This window comes from Puccinia triticina, chromosome 14A (assembly GCF_026914185.1).
Source record: "Puccinia triticina chromosome 14A, complete sequence".
Taxonomy (NCBI): Eukaryota; Fungi; Basidiomycota; class Pucciniomycetes; order Pucciniales; family Pucciniaceae; genus Puccinia; species Puccinia triticina.
This window is the reverse complement of record NC_070571.1, coordinates 3,569,194-3,588,386: the sequence shown is the minus strand read 5'-3', so window position 1 is coordinate 3,588,386 and position 19,193 is coordinate 3,569,194. Positions and strand designations below refer to the sequence as shown.

General features: G+C 45.5%; 2 protein-coding genes across 2 annotated transcripts; both read right to left on the bottom strand.

Moving 5' to 3' along the window:
* Nucleotides 1–7,479: 7,479 nt before the first annotated feature.
* PtA15_14A330 (uncharacterized protein) lies at nucleotides 7,480–7,866 on the bottom strand (the record flags this gene model as incomplete). The annotated part of the gene is made up of 1 exon (XM_053163035.1): nucleotides 7,480–7,866. One exon carries the CDS (start codon nucleotides 7,864–7,866, stop codon nucleotides 7,480–7,482), a length of 387 nt encoding a protein of 128 aa, XP_053027001.1.
* Nucleotides 7,867–15,499: 7,633 nt separating this feature from the next.
* On the bottom strand, nucleotides 15,500–16,039 carry PtA15_14A329 (uncharacterized protein; the record flags this gene model as incomplete). Its single annotated transcript, XM_053163033.1, has 3 exons — nucleotides 15,500–15,631; nucleotides 15,745–15,836; nucleotides 15,898–16,039. 3 exons carry the CDS (start codon nucleotides 16,037–16,039, stop codon nucleotides 15,500–15,502), a joined length of 366 nt encoding a protein of 121 aa, XP_053027000.1.
* Nucleotides 16,040–19,193: the final 3,154 nt, after the last annotated feature.

Genomic DNA, 19,193 nt, shown 5'->3' with positions numbered 1-19,193 from the left:
CTGACTCTTTTCTTTGAGTATAGTCGTGTGGATGAAGCCTGTGAATTGGTCAACCAGAGTGAGGAAATACCGGGCTCCGCCGTTCGTCGGGGGGGAAATGGGTCCCACCAGATCTGCGTGCACGATGCTCATTGGGGCATTTGCAGATTTGAAAGTGCCATTACAGGGGGGCCTTGCAATCTTTCCTTGCATACATGCATCGCACGCATGGGTCTTCGTCAGGTTAAGGCTTTCCGGTACCATTCGCGCTATACGTCCTGAGCTGGCGTGGCCGAGTCTGTTGTGCCATTTCTGGAATTCAGAGAGACTGGCCGCGGTAGTGGTACTTAGCCCGGTTGCTAGATGAGGTACCGGGGAAACATCTACTATCTCTAGCAGGTCGTTGGAGACATTGACTTGGAAGGGACGGCTGTTATCAATCTGCACCTCAAAGGCGCCGTTGATTTCGCGGATTGCTGCCTTATGGTTCAGGAGTTGAACCATGGAGATAAGGTTACGTGTTATTTTCGGCACGTAAAGGGCTCCTGATAGTGTCAGAGTTTCGCCGAAGGGAAGGCAAAGCCGAGCAGTGCCGTGAGCAATGGCCACCAGCTCGGATTTGCCGCTTCCGGTAAGGATGCTGATGTGGACCGGGGTGGTGTCAATGAAGTATGCCAACGAATTGAGCATATGGTTGCTTGCACCGGAGTCTAAGATGGTTGACAATGGTTTGGCGGTTGCCGTCGTGTTGTAGGTAAAAGACGGCTTGACTAGCGCCACATGATGCGCTTCCTCTTCGTCTTCATCAACTTCAGCTTGGTATGCGGTCCTTTGCCGTTTCTGAGGGCGCTCCTTTTCCACGAGGGGCTTTTCCGGAGGGCAAGAAGTAGGATTGATGGTCCAGCAGTCCGCTTCCACGTGCGAGGTGGCTTTGGGATTGTGCTTTCCCTTGCTGCATCTAATAATCGGAGCCGAGGTTTTCTTTGGCTTGCGACTGGTTCCTGTGGCAAGGGCTGTTGATGTGGGTTCGGGGTCCTCTACAAATTTTCTCTTCGTGGCTGTCTCGTGGCGTCCGATGTCGCGAAGTTTGGCAATGATTTCCTTTGGTTTAGCCAGGGCCTTGAGGTCTGCGAACAACGCCTGCATCAACATTGGTCGCCTTTTTGTGATCTTGCCCACTATCCCGCATCCGACGAGCACGTCCGGGACCTTGAGACCAAGAGAGCTGAACTCGGCTAGGCTCTCTTCCATCTCGACGGTCTAGGAGTTCATATCCTTGTTGTATTGGATATCTAACCACTTGTTCCAGACCTGGAACACTGACCACAGAGAGTCAGATGCGTAAATGGTCTTTATGTCTGACCATATCGCGTAGGGGTCCTGCTCGTTGTCGTCGTTAATGACGCTCGTGAAGATAGCGTTAGAGATGGCTTCGCTAAGTATGCTACACGTGCGCAGTGCTCCTTGAAGTTCTTCGTCATCTGGTTCTTCGGACATTGGTTCTAGTATGTAGTCCTCCAGTCGCCGAGGTCGAAGATGCATTTTGATCTTGCGCTCCCATAACGGAAAGTTAGTCCCGTCGAACTTTGGGACGTTCACGTGATCTTTGTCTGGGCTGTAGGCATCGTTCTTCGGAGCTTGGGGAGTTTGTCCAGATGTGGAGCTCGAGCCTTGCGTGCGCGTATTTACCATCTTGTACTGCTTTCAGCTGCCGTTTGGTTGGGTGGAATCGAGCGTTCCGAGACTGTAAATCTGAAATTTTTGGAGCAACTGAAATGTTTTCCTTATCTCAATAACTTATTGTATTTACATATTTATATTGAGATAAGTGAAAATGAAATCTGAATGGAGAATTTACCTGAAAGCAGCGCGAGTGGGTGCTTTGCTTCTAGGGATAATTCTTCTAAGTTGCTTCGTCTGGGTTTGAGCTGAGATGAGAGAGATGACTGTCCGAGGGCGGGTCGATGCAGGAGCCAGTCAACTAAGTAGCCTGGTCTTATCCTGTCGGTACGGGTTTGGTTTCTTTTGATCTGCTTGTCGCGCATAGGTCGGATCAAGTCAGTCATCTGCTTTTTTATCCTTTCCTGGGTCACAGGAGTTGGACTACTCACCGGCTGCGGTGCTGGCCGTGATCCTATTGAGTAGGATGGCTGGGGTCTGACTGCCAAGACGGTCTGCGAGGGATCTACAAGAGTAAAGTTGGTCAGCTTATCTGAGCCATAACTTTATCTCTCCACGAGCACGTACCCGGAGGCTGAGTCTATTCTTCCTTTCCCCGGTGCGGTTGCCGTTACGGTTTCCGTATCTGCAAGTGATCAAGCGGGGCTTGTCAGCTCGAGATTGGGTTAGGTTTTGGGTCTGGACTGCTTGAGGGGTCTTACCTCTTTGCGCAGCTGGGTCTATGTTTCTGGCTAACCGCGCGAGCTTCCTTTGCGGTTGCTGCGGGTGGTCTGGGCTTGGCCGCACCAGCTTCCTTAGCGGTTGCTGGGGGTGTTCTGGTCTTGTATTCTTACAGAATTGAATGGTGTATGTAGAAATTTATGAATGTTATCAGGCAAAAAAAAAAAAAAGATTCCTGTGGCTTGAAGCTAACACAGGGGGAAGGAGAGAGATTATAGAAGAGTATTAAGGAGACATGGAACGCAGACAAAGGTATCAAGAGGAATAAAAAAAAAATGATCAATATAAATTGATCAATATACGCTATATTGATCAATATGCAACATCACAAATTCATCCATCTTGGCAGTGACTCTTGATCAACCCATGCTTATCAAAAAAATTCTTGGGTAAAGTCCTTCAAACATCAAGACATGTTCACCTCTCCCTTCTTCCAATTTGGTTTCCAATCCCTTGGTGGAAATGGACCGCAAATACCTTTTGCGAGTTGGCTGCATCCTCTACTTGGCTCAAGGATCTGAACCCGATCTTTCTTTTGCTGTCAACTACCTCGCGCAATTTTCGAGGGCTCCTGATCAAACCCACTGGGACGCTCTTGAACATTTAATCTCATACATTTGCTTCACGGCTTCCCTTACTCTCCTAATGAAATCCTTGGGAGATGAATTAGACTGCATCAAGACGTTTGTGGATGTAAACTGGGGCGGTGAAGGATGGCGCTTGGTTCACGGTTTCATCTCTTCTGTCTGGGGGGCACCCATTTCATGGGTGTCAAAAAGGCAGTCCTGCGTTGCGCGATCAACCTGCCAGGCAGAATATATGGCATTGTCCTACACTTTGAAAGATTCTTGCTTCCTCCAATCCCTCCTCTCTGGTTTCTTTGAGGTCCGTCCCCCACGCATCTGCTCCAACAACAAGGCGGAAGTGTACATTGCAAAAGACTGCGGCACTCGAAAAGAACATCGCCATATTGATCAAGAGTTCCACATCATCAACAAACTCCTGTACAATAAAAAAGTTCGCCTCGAGTGGATCTCGACCAACAATCAATTGGCCAATATCTTAACCAAGGCTCTTGGCTGGCGCAAAGTGTCAGATTTCTTGACTCAGACGGGATTGAGACCACCATCTAACACCTTGGCAAGTATTGGGGGGGAAGTATGCACTGGCTGAGATGATCATACACCCCCCGCGATTGTTTGTCTCCCTCCGAATTCCCCTGATTAAACATCATCCCCAAGAGTTTGATTGGTTCAACAGGAGTTAACCCCTTTGTTTTTATATTGTGCATCACAACAACTGTAGGTTCACCTTGGAGCGGTCCTTCACATTCCGAAAAATCCTTGGTACGTTTTTCATTTTCTTCAAAATTCTCTTTTTTATATTTCTTTTGATTCTACCTGTGAGCCTGAGTCTCTTATGTGACAACAGGACACAAAGAAAAGGGGGACACTGGTTGAATTTCTGGGGATAAAGAAATACAAGCAGTGAGCAGAAGAGAAATAGAAGAGAGAAACTTGATCTTTTGAGTTTTGATTTAATATGGGCCAAGCTCTACCTAGAAAAGTAGGCTGCCAACTGTGCTAGAGATGCAACAGTCTCCACTCACACCAAGGAAACGGTGGTGGGATTCAGAAGTAGGATGACTACTCTGCTCTGGTTTTAAAGGTCTTAACAAGAGATAACCTATAGATCTTTTGAAGCAGAAGAGAGAAACAGAAGAAGGGAGAGAGCAGTCAAGAGCAACAGAGTTTCCTCTGAGATAAACAAGGTCAGTAGAAGAGGGTACTTACTGTCAATATCCTGTAGTGATACTGGGAGTGAAGTGGCCTCTGGTTAGTGATCCTGGGTGTCTCTGGGGTATGGTTCTGGTGTGCTGAAGTCTGTGGATCCTCCAGCTGCATGGGGGATCCTGACTTCGAAAATTTTCAAAGTTGGATGACATAATCACACATGTACATGTGGTTTGGAGCGCTCAGGCGCAACTACACGGCGCTGCTGCGCACGTGTGTCACAAACCACAAACTCTATGAAGGAGTAGAGATATTGGAAAGTGATCAGTGGCCACTAGGGTCAAAATTGCATTAGAAATTGCAATCTGAAGTCAAAACAAACTTATGTATTAAGTTTAAAAAGATATGAGCACATTTAGGTATAAAATGGAGATAAAAGGCAGTTTTAGGTCAACTGTGTTGACTCTAAGGCTGACACAGTACAAGGCAAAGCTATTCAGCTAACTTGCCCCTGCTTCGGTGAGTACAAAGAAAGATAACAAAGAGGATGAGGGAGAGCACAAGAACTGAGAGAGGTCCAGTTCACAGAACAAACCTCAGAACACCCAACCGACTCTCACCAAAGCTCCTCTCAAACAGTCGGACAACCAGATAGTCCAGAGAGCTTTACCCTAGCCACTGACCCACTTGAGCTGCTTTTGGGTAAAGCTCTCCCATTCCATTATCTCCAAATCATTGTATAAATGTAAATACAATTTATTAAGAGAACAAAATACACTTTTAGGTGTTCCAAATCTTTTAAAAACTTGATTTTCCCATTGGCTTGTAGGGATGAGATTGATTTATTAAGAGCGAAGCACAGACAAACACAAACAGAGGAAGAGCAACAAAAGCTCAAATTTCTACCCAATACAATTAGAATATTAGAAGAGAACATTGAAATTCTGATTGATGAACTTGGATCAGAAGCATTCCAAGATCCTCCAGGGGCCTCCGGTGAGTTGGACTATCTACGCTTTGAGACACTGCTTGAAACTAAACTGACTCCTATTGGAACTAAACTATTACTGAGATGCTTGACCCCAGATACCAAAACTAAATCATTGATCAGGTTGAAAATAAGTAATTCCAAGCTGTACAAGGCCAAAGTTGGGGTTTGTGAAGTTCAGAAGAGCTGGGATCAGTGTTGAGGGTAACTTGGGTGACACAAGACTAAGAGAATTTTGACAAGATGTCAAGGACAAAGTCTGAGAACAATGAGTCAAAGTATAATAATCATTCAGTGAGGAAGGATAACAGTGAGGGGAACAACTAGGCTATATACATGTACAGTATAGGCTAAGTTGTGGGTGTATAAATTAAAAGCATACTACATAGAGGGATGCTAGTACACTATCTCAACAATCAGAGGGGCTAAGGTAGGTCATCATTGTTCCTCTTTCAATCAATACTTTGACTCATTTTGTCCAAAATTGGAACAGGTACCCAAATGCAAGCAAGATTTAAGAATCTCATGAGCTCCAAGATGAAGCTCTTGAAGAGCAAGTGGACCTCATACAACAAAAAGGCGGACCACTACAATGAAAACTACAGCACTGAGGTGCAGGTGGCAGAATCAGCATTTGAAGAGGTTTGATTGATGGGTCTTGATGATGTTTTTTGGAATATGGGTTCACTATCTCATCCCAAAAAGTCCTGGGTGGTTGATGTGAACATAAAAGATGGGATTGAAGCAGTCCTTATCTCAACTCACTGCAATGACAAGTTGCGCAGGATTTCAAGAGAGGCTTGCCAGGCAGTCATGTGGGCAGTAGAAAAATTGGAATGTTTGGATAATCTTTTGAAAAATTTTGAGCCAAGGCAAGAATTTCCATTGGCAGAGAGTTGGTACTGAGAAATTTAGCTGACATGATCTTTGATTTTAGATCCACAAATCAACAAGCAAAATGCTGATGACCAACAATTTTTAACGGACATCTGCTCCAGACACAACTTTCCGCAAGCAGTTCTTGAGTCTGTGTACTTCAATCTAGCCAAGATTCATGTCCGGGTTTTCATGACTTGGAACACTCACTTCTCTGAGCTTTTAGATTGGAGTAAGAAGTGCATCAATAATGGCCAAGACAATGCAAACCTCAACCAAAAATGTACTCAGGTCATATCAAATTCCCAAATGATATGGGAAAGACTAACAGTAGGATATTCTGTAATATTTATTTTGGAAGTGTGGAAGATCACAAAGAGGAGATTATAGAACTAGAGCTTGAAAAACACTTGAATCACAAAGAATTTGGACTTGAATAGCTTGGTTAATTTGATATAAATTTTTACACCTTTTTGTATCTACTGCAACTGTGGGCCAGCTATTCTAACCATAGTGTTAGCGTGGCGGAATTCCACTACATTTGAGCATAGTGTTAGCACAATTCCGCCTTCTCTGCAATAACAATACGCACACAGGGCACAAAAATGTGCCTGCTACAGTGCGTTTTAGCGGGTTTTTGGCCCATTTTGTCACTCAAAGCGCTGTAGCGCAGCGTAACACAGCTTAGCGGGTGTAGTGCAGCATAATGCAGCTTAGTGGGTGTAGTGCAGCGTAACACAGCTTAGTGGGTTTAGCAAGGCCCTAACACTACTGGAAAAGAGGTCCGCTGTTAGCGTGGCTATGCTAACGCTAAGTTGCCCTGTAGCGTAGTGTAGCGTAGCAGCCCACTGCTATCTCTACCTCTTTCCACTCCCAAATCACCAAAATTTTGTTCTTCCCAGTCTGCACTCTGTTTAATTGCTGGCCATGTTGCCTACATTTATTATATCTCTCTTGAGTTATTTTTTTGGACACCCTCAAATGGCCGCTATTGCAGAGACCGCGGGGATTGACGCAAAAACAGCTATCACACCTGAATTTGAGACAGCAATTAAGATAGAAGCACAGAACCAGATGTAGTTCAAAAAAGAGGCAGAGTATGATGCCACAATCTTACTAAAGAAGTGGCGCATATAGATCATTCATTCTTGAATCAAAAAAAAAAATCAGAACAATGGGATTTGGAGATGATGTGGGAAATGGGATGTATGTGTTGATTTGATGTGCTTGTTGACAGGCGCGGCTGCGGCTGACACGCCAGGGCAGCGGCAGGGGTGAGTAGCTGAAGCAAGCCAAGGGTGTCCGATAAGTTGCTGGGGTGTGTTGCTGCTGTAGGGCTGGATGGCCATGGGGCCTTGGCGGGCGGCAAAGAGCTTTTGGGGAGGGAGGTCAAGCCGGTCGGATTCCTTGTGCGCACTTGACTAACTTGGCGCTACTGCAGCCTGGGAATTGTGCAGTAAGTACCGAGTGGGTCTGCTGGGCAAGGAGAGTGGCAGTGGTGGGTTAGATGCGGTGGGGAGTGGCAGGGCTGAACTGGCTGGAGGTACTTTTGAGCATGTTTTGGAGCCAAGTCGCGGAGTAAGAGGTCTTGTGGGGTGTGGGGCTGGGGCAGGTCAATGGAGGGGGCTGAAGACTGCTGGAGTGGAAGCTGGCAATGAGCTTGCTCAATAAGGAGGGCTGGATGGAAAGTCTGGGTGCTGCAGGCTTGGGAGTCTGGTGGCTGTTGGAGAGGTTGGCCAAGTTGTTTGCTAGCTCGTCAATTTCTATTTCAGCTTCAGCCATCAAGGCACCCAGATGAGGGCATTCCTCTTCCATGGCATGCCATTTGCAAGTGTGAGAGGCCAGGGCGACTGAGTCTGATCTTGTCGCCAGCGCCGTTTCGGCATTCATGTTGGATCCAATTGGCGTAGGGTGCTCTTTATTGACCCTGTAAATTACGATCAAATGGTATTTTGATTCCAAGGAGATGGAGCTCAAGGACACGACGAATTGGGGGTGTGCATTCAGCCTGTCAAGCGGGAGTGTGCGTTCAGCTCATCAAGCTTCCCGATATGCTGCGGGATCTTCTTGAGGCTGTAATGTCTTATTCTCAGCGCAAGTGTGTGTGTTTTTATGTTTCTTTTACTTGGTGTTGGGAGAACAGGGCATACTGGGAGGGACAGAAATACTCACTGATGCCAGCCTTGACCAATCAATCAACCGAGCTGGGGGGCAGGACAGGAAGGAAAAATAATTGCTGCCATTGGAGGTTCTGATTGACACCTTTTCAGTGGGAATGAGGTGTGATAGGGGTTGTAACATCTTTGTGAAGTCTGAAAAGTGTGGGGGTTTTACAGCTTGGCCTGCCGCTAGGACCAGCTCCTGGCCTTGGAGCTGTGATGAGCTGAGGGACATCTTGATTTAGATTTTCAATTTCCTGAGGCTGGTAAAACCAACTAGAATGTGTGGTATGGGCAGTTTATAATGAAAGATAAGCTTGGTAGTGTGGTAATCAGAGCTTTTTTGGAGTTGGCTGAGCTCAGCTCAGCCGTCTCAGTCTCTTTTACGGTTTCAAACCAACAATACTGCCACTGACATCTTCAGTTTGGAGTCGAGGTATTGGTTGGACAAAACTCTCTCTTTCATATGTAACACTAATTTTTGTATTTTATTTTTGTATTTTTATGTCAAATTGGCTCTGCCATAGTAGCCAGCTGACAGAGATAATCAGGGTCAAGTCTCTTAAATGTACATGTGTGAGATAGAAGGAGGGAGAGAAGAAAAAGAAGGAAAATGATAACTCACCTAGCTCAAGAGAGGTAGATAATCAGGGTCAAGTCTCTGATGTGCTAGGAAAGGGGGAACAGTAGGACTATGTAGGCCAGCAAATTGATTCAACACCGCCAGAAAATTGATTCAACATCGCAACAGCTACGCTACGCTACAAAAAGCGGCATATTAGTGTAGTGTAGTGACGCCCCACTATTCCTACAGCCAGGTAGCAAAAGCGTAAGCGGGAAAATCGCTACTATTGGTGGTACCGTAGCAACAGTCGCGCTATGTTAAACCTGAACTCCGCGTAGCAAAGCAATTTTTTTGCGCTATTGCTATGAAATAGCAAAGCTTTAACGCAGTAGCGCACCAATGCACTATTTTGTAGCAATAGTGTTAAAACTTGTGCTCTGCCCGCGCAAGCGCAACCATCTCTCATCAACCTTGACCTAAATACCAGCCGATTCATCTCTCTCCCCCTGAGCCTTTTGTATATTTAATTTTCTATTTGCTTTACTTCATCTTTTTTTGGCTTTCTCTTGTGGCTGGCAAGGCAGTACCTGATGGCTGAGCAAGCTGAGCAGGGCATCTGAGCAAGGCGGCTGAGCAGGGTGACTGAGTGGGGCATCTGAGCAGGGTGGCTGAGTGGGGCATCTGAGCAGGGAAGCTGAGCAGGGCGTCTGAGCAGAGCCTTTGGTTTGCCTGGCAAGGTACCTTCCAGCTTGGCCAAGGTCCTGACCAAGATCCTGGCAAAGGCAGGCCTGGCCAAGGGCCTGGCCAAGTGCCTGGCCAATGCAGGGGCTTGGTCTGTTGAGGTGTAGGGTTGTAGTCCTGTTTTCCTTTCTGCTTCCAACCTGTCTTTTCTCTTTCACATTCTGTGACATGTCATGTAGGGTAGTCTATTCACCTGGGCAGCAGATGTGAAAGGCTTTTCCTCATCCTTCCACGAACTCATCTGTGCTGTGTTCTGCTGTCCCAGGTGAGCTTTTCTTTTCTTTTCTTCTTCTCTCTTTCTTTTCTTCCTCAGCTTTCTCTTGTTTCTCTCATGATGCAATGAAATCATCCTTCCACAAACTCATCTGCGCTGTGTTCTGCTGTCCCAGTTCACTGCAACATGGGCCTGGCTCAGGATTATTCTGTATCCTTTCTTTACTTCACAGCTTGTGCGTATATTTTTTTTAGATAAAAAAAGAGCATAGTCATTTTAGGTATTTTTTGTTGGATATCAAATAAACAACATCCACGGTCCAGTGCTACAATTGCAATAGAACTATTTGTCATACTTGGCAGTATCTCAGAACCGCCATACTTTATCCATTCACAATGTACACAAACTTCTTGTGCATGATTTATGTAGAGAAAATCCTTTGAGACTGACCTGAGCTTGACTTCTAAGTCAAAATTTGTGAGTCCGGCAAACAGGTTGGAGAACTCTCACAGTAGCAGGGGTTGAATGGCAAGCCTGCAAGTGTCTGCTGTGCTGCTTCCATTGGCCAAAGTTTGCTAGTGCGTAAATATCTCTTTGATGATGCAGTAATGAGGTGTGCAATCACACTATTGTTTGGGTTCTCTCAATACATTGAATACATCACACTGTTGGTCAAGCAACTGGGAAAATTTTCAACACAAGCATTGACCAAGAGGAATTTCTTTGATTCTGCTTGTTTCTTCTCCGCCCAGTCACTTGAAGAAATCCAGGGCGTGCCAGTGGGGCTAGGGAAGAGGTTGTTCAATTGCTTAATTAAAATCTGGAATGTAGACAACTTGAGACAAGCTTGGTGGCTCTTGGGGATAAGTTCAGGAATTTCAGCAGGGATTGGATTGTGATGAGCCTGCAATTGGCAGATGAAAGGTCTGAGCTTGGCTGGGAACCTGTTGATCATGGAGAGAAAGGCCTGCAGGTTTCCAAGATGGCAGAAGGTAGTCAGAAATGTGATCTTGAGCTGGCCTGATGAGTTCCAAAGATATGAAGGGTCAGCACCAATGATGAAATACAAAAGGGACTGGCTAAATGCACGCCAATTATTTACTAAGTGCACGCCAAAAACGTGTGGCACGCCAAAAAACTGGCGTACAAACCAACACACACCTATTCCTGGGCGTGTACACGGGTGCACACCAGGAATAAGCGGGGGCCATGGCGTCCACACCATATTTGCCCTATGATGCCCAGTGCCCAGCAGGACACACCAATCTTGATGGCCTGCTCAGGTCCTGCACGCCCCTTGCATCACCAGATTTCAACCAAGTCCGTGGAAGCAACCTGCTCCATCCATATCAACCAATAACCATGTCACCACCACAACCATTGACCAAAGGCCTTCCAGAACAGCACACATTCACAAAACCATCCAATAAACCCAAATGTTGCAAACACTGGCCATCCAAACCCATCAGGAGCTGGCATGACGGTACCTCTGAAGATATGGACTCAAATGCAACAGTTATTGATGTTATTCCCAGCCCTCTCAGCTCCACTGGCGGCCCCACCCTCCCCAGAAGTTTTATTGCCGCCTTCTGCCAAGCCTCCCTTGGCTTAATATGCACCTTCTAGACAAGAACAGGAAACTCAATCAGCTCCAAATAGTCCACCTGCTTCCATCAATCTCAATCCTATCAGTCTGCCAAACAGCAATGCAGTCAATCATGGCAAATCAGGGACAGTGCTCAAGTGGTACACCAAACAGCAATGCAGTCAATCATGGCAAATCAGTGACAGTGCTCAAGTGGTACACCAAACAGCAATGCAGTCAATCATGGCAAATCAGTGACAGTGCTCAAGTGGTACACCAAAAACCTTTGGCTTGTTCATTAGGCAAGCGCAACACCAATCTAATGGTGTGGCCTCAAAGCTACGCCAATGTCTTGGCGTGGACTCTCCCCCACACCATTCTCTTGGTGTGGGATAAATGTCACGCCAATAAGTTGGTGTGGCCTCACTGGCACACCAAAACATTGGCGTGCACCTAGTGAATAATTGGCATGCATTTAGCTGGTCCCAATACAAAATGCCATCACACTACCAACATGGATGAATTTGCAATGTTGTATATTGATCAATATAGCATATATTGATTAATTATTTTTATATTATTCCTCTTGATACCTTTTTCTGTGTTCCATTTCTCTTTAATACTATTCTATAATCTCTCTCCTTCCCCCTGTGTTAGCTTCAAGCCACAGGAATATTTTCTTTTTTTTTGCCTGATAACATTTATAAATTTCTAGATGCACCATTCAATTCTTCCTGAAAAAAAGACATTGCAAGTTTAGGATGAATCCAGGGTGGCTGAGGGGTCTCAAAATTTTCCTTTTTTTTTTTTTTTACTGCAACAATTGATGTTACTAGAGTTCAAAGCGGCTACGCCGCCGCAGGGGCTTAACCTCAACCCACAAGCCCCCCTCTGCAACTCTCCCCCCCCCCCCCCCCCCCCCACCCCCGCCTACAACCCCAAAGGCGGCGTCTCCCTGACTTAGCCTATTGCGCATACCGCCCCACTGGGGAAGGTAATCACCAGGAACCATGGACCGGCAAAGACAGGCCCTTTAATATCAAATTTGTCTATTTCAAATTACAAGGCCCCATCTCATAGATCCCACCACAACACGCTTGCTGCCACCTCCACCGGATCCACCCTGTTGATCATCCGCTGAGTCCATCACCACACCTACGGAAACAGTATCTCAACATCGCACACCTCCACCATGAGAAATATGAAGGCCTACCTTGACTCTGATTACTCTGTCTTGACGGGTCCGCGCCAAATGGAAACCCGCAAAAGACACACAAGAACCCAGGAAAAACGATTCAACAAAATCCAATGGGAAGCCACTCGGCTTCACGACAACTCTCATGTCAACGCAAAAACCGTATTCCTAAGTAGAATTAGTCAGTATCATGTTGTTTTCACAAGCTCAATCCACTCACCCGGACATGATGCATTATTACCACCTTGTGCCAAACAATTGTGTCCATTTCTGGGTTGCAGATATTATCGACGGACTTCAAGCAGCCGCACCCCCTCACAGTCAAGGGCCTTGGGTTAAACACCAATTCCAGTTGACCGGTTCGTTGCGCCAGGAGTGGGTTGAAGACCCACTCAGTATCCCCATTGAAACTCTGTTCTATTCCGCCTTTGATTAAGTACCAGTCACCCAAATACAAATCATGACCAAAAGCAGCTAAATTTGGTGCCTTGATCACAACAGGGGCACTATCCTCAACCCCAGAACGCGGAACTTCGACAAGCTGTAAATGCCGCCTGTTTTGTGGGATGATATAATGATTTGACACGTCACCATTGTCACCTACGCATTCAAACTGATATTGAAGTCAGCAGACGGTAAGCCTTGATATTAAACCCATGCGCACCTTTTTCCCCAACTTGATTCCCACATCAAATTTGAGTGCACTGCCAGCATAATTGGCTGGGTTGAGGTTATCCCAGTTAAACTGGGATGCACTCAACCAATTTAAACTTGGGCAATCTCAACTGATGAAATATAAATCCAAGGTAACACCCTTGGGTTTATATTAAATTGGTTGAGATCAACCAAGTTTAAATTGGTTGAGTGCATCCCAGTTAAACTGGGATGACTTCAACCCAGCCAAATATGCTGGCAGTGGTGCATCACAATTATCCGGAGAAGAGACACCAAAACCGTAAGCAGATGAAATCGGAGCGGAGTACATGGTGTCAGGTGATAGGTGATGTAATTTATGGGTAATCTGCCCACCTCAGTTGTCCCACCCCCTCCTATTTATTGGCTCCAACAACACCGCAGGGAGAATGCTATGGCATTGGTCAGACGCCCAACAGTAGAATTAACCAGGCCAGTTCCGTTGCTGTAACCTGGTCCCACAGTATCTACAAACTACAACCGCCGCCTTGACATATGATTGGGCTGAACCAGCCGACTTCACTCCGACTTGGCTTGACCAGCCAACTTCATGCCAACATCATCTTGGCAAATGCCTCTTGCAAGAAACCAATCAGATACCTTTGATCTTGGCCATTTACGAGCAAAGTCAACATCAGAACACTGTCAATAGTGTGAGGTAGAAGCCAAAGAGGTGCTTGCACCCGCAACTATATTTCATCAAGTCAAAGGCATTTTTAGCTAACCACTCTCTTATCCTGGGACAGTGATCAATTCTCCACAAGCAACGCCGGCTTTCTGACAATCCACAACAAAATAAATAAAAGAACTGTCAATGAAAGATGTCACCCATGTTGTAACGTAAAGCCGAACTCAAGGTTACTCATCAAATGGTCACTTGAACCTAAGTAAACCACATCTTGTGTCCCTAATAAATTTCCAAGAAAGCAAAAGTATTGGATTTGTGCATTGCCTTACTAATCCTCAAGTGCATCCACATTTTGATGGGATGAACAGGGGCATGAGGACAGCGTGCACAAGATGAGGCGAGTGTGGATGGTGTGGAAGGATCATGTATTTCATCAGTGAAAAGAAAGAAGAAGAAAAGACAAAAGGAAAGAAAGAAAAAGAGAAAAGAAAGAGAGAAAAGACGAGAAACTCTACCTGAGGACAGCGTGCACGAGATGAGGCAAGTGTGGATGGTGTGGAAGGATAAGGAAAGGTTCCTTCCACACCCGCTGCCTCAGATAGCCTACAAGGTGTGTGACATAAGAGGGAAACACAGGTGACATGGAGAAAGCATAGAGGAAGGATGACAAAGAAAGAAAAGGAGAAAGAAAAACACAGGTTTTCTGGCTCAACACATTTCTCCCATTTTATTAACTTTAATCACAAATTGTATCATCCTGCCAACACCTAATTATTAACAATACCTTATCCTAATGTAATGACCCACTCATTGGCTCCAACTCCACATTCCGTTCCCACAATCATGGGGCAGCACATTAGTAGGACAGCAATTAAACAATTTCAGCAATGAGTATTGCAATGCATGACATGCCCTGCACACCTCTGGAGATCAAACATGCTCAATGTGTTTGCGAAAAGCCGCCCGCCAACAAACTTACAAATTGTTTAAATCCAGCTAGAGATACCTTAATCCCCGTGCTCAGGATAACCAGGCCTGCAGGCCAGACCGGTCACCATGAAATAAGTCACGCCACACTTGAGAACCTCAGAATTGAAGCTCATTATTGCATGAAACTTTACTCCAATCAAAACATTTGGAGTACGGACGCAACCCACTGAGCGTGGGGATAATATGATGCAATTTTCCATAAACACGTCCATTAAATGGCGACACATAATGATCAGGAGCGAGTTAAGATATATACAATTGGCATAATTGGCATCCACATTGAACCTAGCCAAAAATGGATTAGCCCATGATCTTGATATTCTGCAAATGTTGGATCAGCAAACACGCTTGTATCTCAAGGAGCAACCTCCCAAAACGCCTTTACAATCTTTGATTCTCACGGCCCACAATACAACCGACGGGTAGTCAACAAGGATCTGTTTTTCCTCAGCCCACAGGAAGCAGATGTTTACCAATCTAAAACAAAGGTTATTAGATGACGCATATAATTGCCCCCACATCCGCCAGGAGGAGTCATATGACACCACTCACGGCCAAATAAGCATATCAGCAAGTGAATACACTCCCTCTCCACTGCCAGCCAAGAACTTCCTTTGTGATACTCCGTCCGACCTATTCAGATGAATTTCCATTGAACTAAAAGACGCCTTGATATAAGTTCTCAAGTTCGCCTTGAATTCAGGTGACTTTCCTTGCGCATATCCTAGCAACCAACCAAACAACTGAAACAGATCAATCATCACAATGTGTTGGGGAATGGAAAACGTGCTCACGACAGATGCCAATCAACTCGTGAATCGGGATCAATAACTCGGTGGTACCCCAGTCAATCCATTGATGCACATCTGACAGTTTGAGGAGGTCCTCAAAATGGAAAGCAAAACCACAATCAATGCAATCACACAAGTACTGCAAACCAAATGTTGGTTGTACATCAAGGGAAGTAGCATGGCATGCAAACACAGATAAGTACTCACAAACATGATTGCTGCGCTCTCCATGACGGCAAATGGGCTTGACTTGCCATTGATTGCGTTTGAGTTGTTGTCAAGCAGGACAGGGATCTTGCCTGGTTAAGATGTAGATCAGCTACATTATCTTCACTTGACTAAAATTCGGGACCTCCACACCATTTACATTCAATTTCAAGAAGCCGTTGATTTTTTGAATGACAGATCTCACGTCACAGTATTCTATCAAGCAGGCGAATTTGTACTTGAGCTTCAATTCTTCAATCAGGATCTGAACGCCTTGACAGATAGGTGTCTTCATTGTGATGAGCCTAAAGGGGAGTCAACCTTGTGGGTCCATTGAGATTTCTGATTTGTTTTTTGTCGGCTCACATTTTTAAGTGAAAAAATGAACCCCTAGCAGCAATGGGGCCCGCGTTGGGAGTTTGATGTTCTATTGGGGATTGGGCCCCACTAATCTTCACCCAGCTACTCAACGTGAAATCAACGCTTGACCTCCCCTGCCTGCCCACCCGTCATGCATAAAATGGAGACAAGAAAGCATGGCTTTGCTTTGCGGCGACACAAAGTGGCGAGTGTCAATATATATCAACTGAAACCTTATAAATCCGTGGCTGGTTGATCACATTTACATTACATTGTGGGCCTGCGGGAGATGTGAGTTTCAAGGTGAGTCACAACATGAAGGGAAGGATGATTGCTCTCCTTCATAATCATTTATAGATCAATAGCTGGATCTCATATAAATGTAACACCTGCAATTGCCTGCGGTGCGTGAATAAATCCGGTCCATGAGAGCTCAAGAGTCCCAGGAGTGAGTGCCCCGGAAACCCAACTTCAAACAAGACACAGCCCGTGGCAAATGGCCTATCAAAAGATGTGTGATAGGCAAAGTGAATAACCACTACTACTACTAAGATACTTTGACCTCTCACGTTACAGTATCCTATAAAATTTTGGCAGGGATTAGTGCCCCATGAACCGCCAGTGTCATATTGATGTTGACTTGTGAGGTTTGGATGCGGCCTGTCACATAAATGGCAGAATTATTTAATTATACTGCTGGCGTGCCGCCGGTTGAGCTGAAATGAATGATGACTCAAGCAGACGTCAAATATTTGTCCATGGACAACATTCACCACCCCAAACCTCTCTTGGGGTTTTGCAATGAGCAGATCCTCAACGTTCAACACGCAAGAAAGAGCAACGTACAGTTGTCCATGTGAAAAGACATCAGTACTCAAAACACTCCCACTCACCCAAATGTTTGGCCCTGTGCTTTGTTAATTGACATCGTGTATGCAGGGGAGATTGGAAACTGATACCAGAAGAAGCTTAGTCCCAACCGTGCTGATCCCTTGTTGTGCAGCTTGACACGAGGTAACATGATAGATCTTCCCCTGAAAGGTCCTGTCATTAGTTCCCCTTAAATGTAAATGTGAGAAAAGCCAAAAATTAGCATTTGGGTCCTGTTGCATATGCCCCCGTTGATATTCATGTTCCGGGTGACAACGACTGGCAGGCCAAACTTTAACAAAATTGAATGTTCTGGGAAACCGGAAACAGAAATTTTATTGAGGCACTCCTTGGGTAGGCTATCACATCCATTGTGGTTGGGTGTATCAATTGAATTCAATTCTATTGCCTTGCCAGGCAAATTTTTCATGATTTCTTCGTTGATCTGCTTCACGTCTTGGTTCAGAGGAGCCAGAATGCACTGCTTGTTCAAATAATCGACAACCACGGAAGTGTTGCTACGGTCGATAGTATTGAGATTGTGGTAAACAAAACTTGTGAGCCAGACAGACATCTCGCAGGTGTTTGTAAACAATCTGACATTTATTCCATCAAGGGGTAATATTCCGAAGTCATTTGGTTTGTCTTTTCCTTTGCCTAAGCAAAGGAGAGCTCTTGCAAAAACTTGATTGTTATGCATTGCGGCTCCACGCAGAGCTGCCGTGAGCCGCATATTCTTGTGCAGCTTGACCTCAGTGACTGCAAGCCAGATTGCAGATGACTTGATGGTGGCTGCGTAAGACGGGGGGAACTCATTGTATCTAACCACCGGTAATATTTGCCAAAAATTGCCGGAAAATATGACTGTTTTCCCCCCAAACGGCTGGCTCAAATTCAGTTAGTCTTTGGAGTGTGCGGTCAACAGCATCAATGCAGTTCTTGTGGACTGTTATCACTTTGTCCCAAATGATGAGGCGGGTGGCAATCAACTTCTGTGCAAATGCAGAATGGGATTCAATGGGACATTCTACATTCCTCTCCGTATCAATTGGAATGTTAAATGCAGAGTGAGCGGTCTGGCCACATTTTAGAAGTAGAGCAGCAACACCGGATGACCTGGTTATTATTTTTGAGATGTGCTTTGTTTTGGCAAAATCAATAATAGAGTTCAGAATGAAAGTCTTGCCAGTCCCCCTGGGACCATCAAGGTAGAAAATACAAGGTTTATTTTTCACCAATGAATTTTTCACTTTGTTGAAGAACTCCAGTTGGGCGGGGTTGAACCTGGCCTTGTTTGTACGGAGGCAAGCGTATATTAAAGAAAAATCTTTGTTCCCAAGTTGTTTGTTTTTGAGGTGAGATAAGGATAGCTTGTTGGCTCTGCCAATGGTAATCCCACAGCTTTCTAGATTGCTGCCCATTTTGTCAAGGATCACTGCCATTCAGAAAAGGGCCAATACACGCCTTTCCTCCGGCCAAAGTATGCGGCTGGTGTGACTCTGCATGTCAAGGCAAGGGGCCTTGTCTGTAAACAATTCAAAGTGTCTCTCAAACAGCCTCTTAGGATCAAAGGAGGCGAGTGGATACACATCATTGCGTACATTTTGGCGAGTTGGTAGCCTGTTTGAACCATAGCTGCTTCTTTGATAGTTTGGTCGTACAGGTAATCATCTACAAGAAGTCAAAGCCAAACACAAGCAATATGGTAAGTGTTGGCCCGGCGGCCGTTCACAGTACGGAGTTCCTTGTGGGAACGAGCCCCCTTGCGATGAAGCAGAACAACACGCAAATAGAATTTTTTGCCTGCCAGGAAAGATACCAAATACATTCTTCCAACAGCATCCGATCTTGTCTTGCGGGGAAACCATGACTTTTTACCTTTGTCCCACCAGAAGAAAAAGGGTATTTCTTCATGCAACAATGATTGAGCGTCACACCCTTCAGCCCCCACGGTATTTTTCTGGTTGGGTTTGAAGTATCCTATCAGGTTTGTCTGAGACGCCTTGCCTGATTTGATTTGGCCTTTGGCACCTTTGTTGGAGTCAAAATAGACAAGGTGTTCACCGGCGTTGTGAATTGTGACAGATGGTGACCGATCCAATAATGGAAACTTAAATAATCTCCAACAAGCTGTGGCAAACGTCAGCCGAGCCACAATTTCAATCAGTTGTGGGGGTTGGCTTACCTTTGGGTGGGCTAATGTATTGTGCATCAATGTA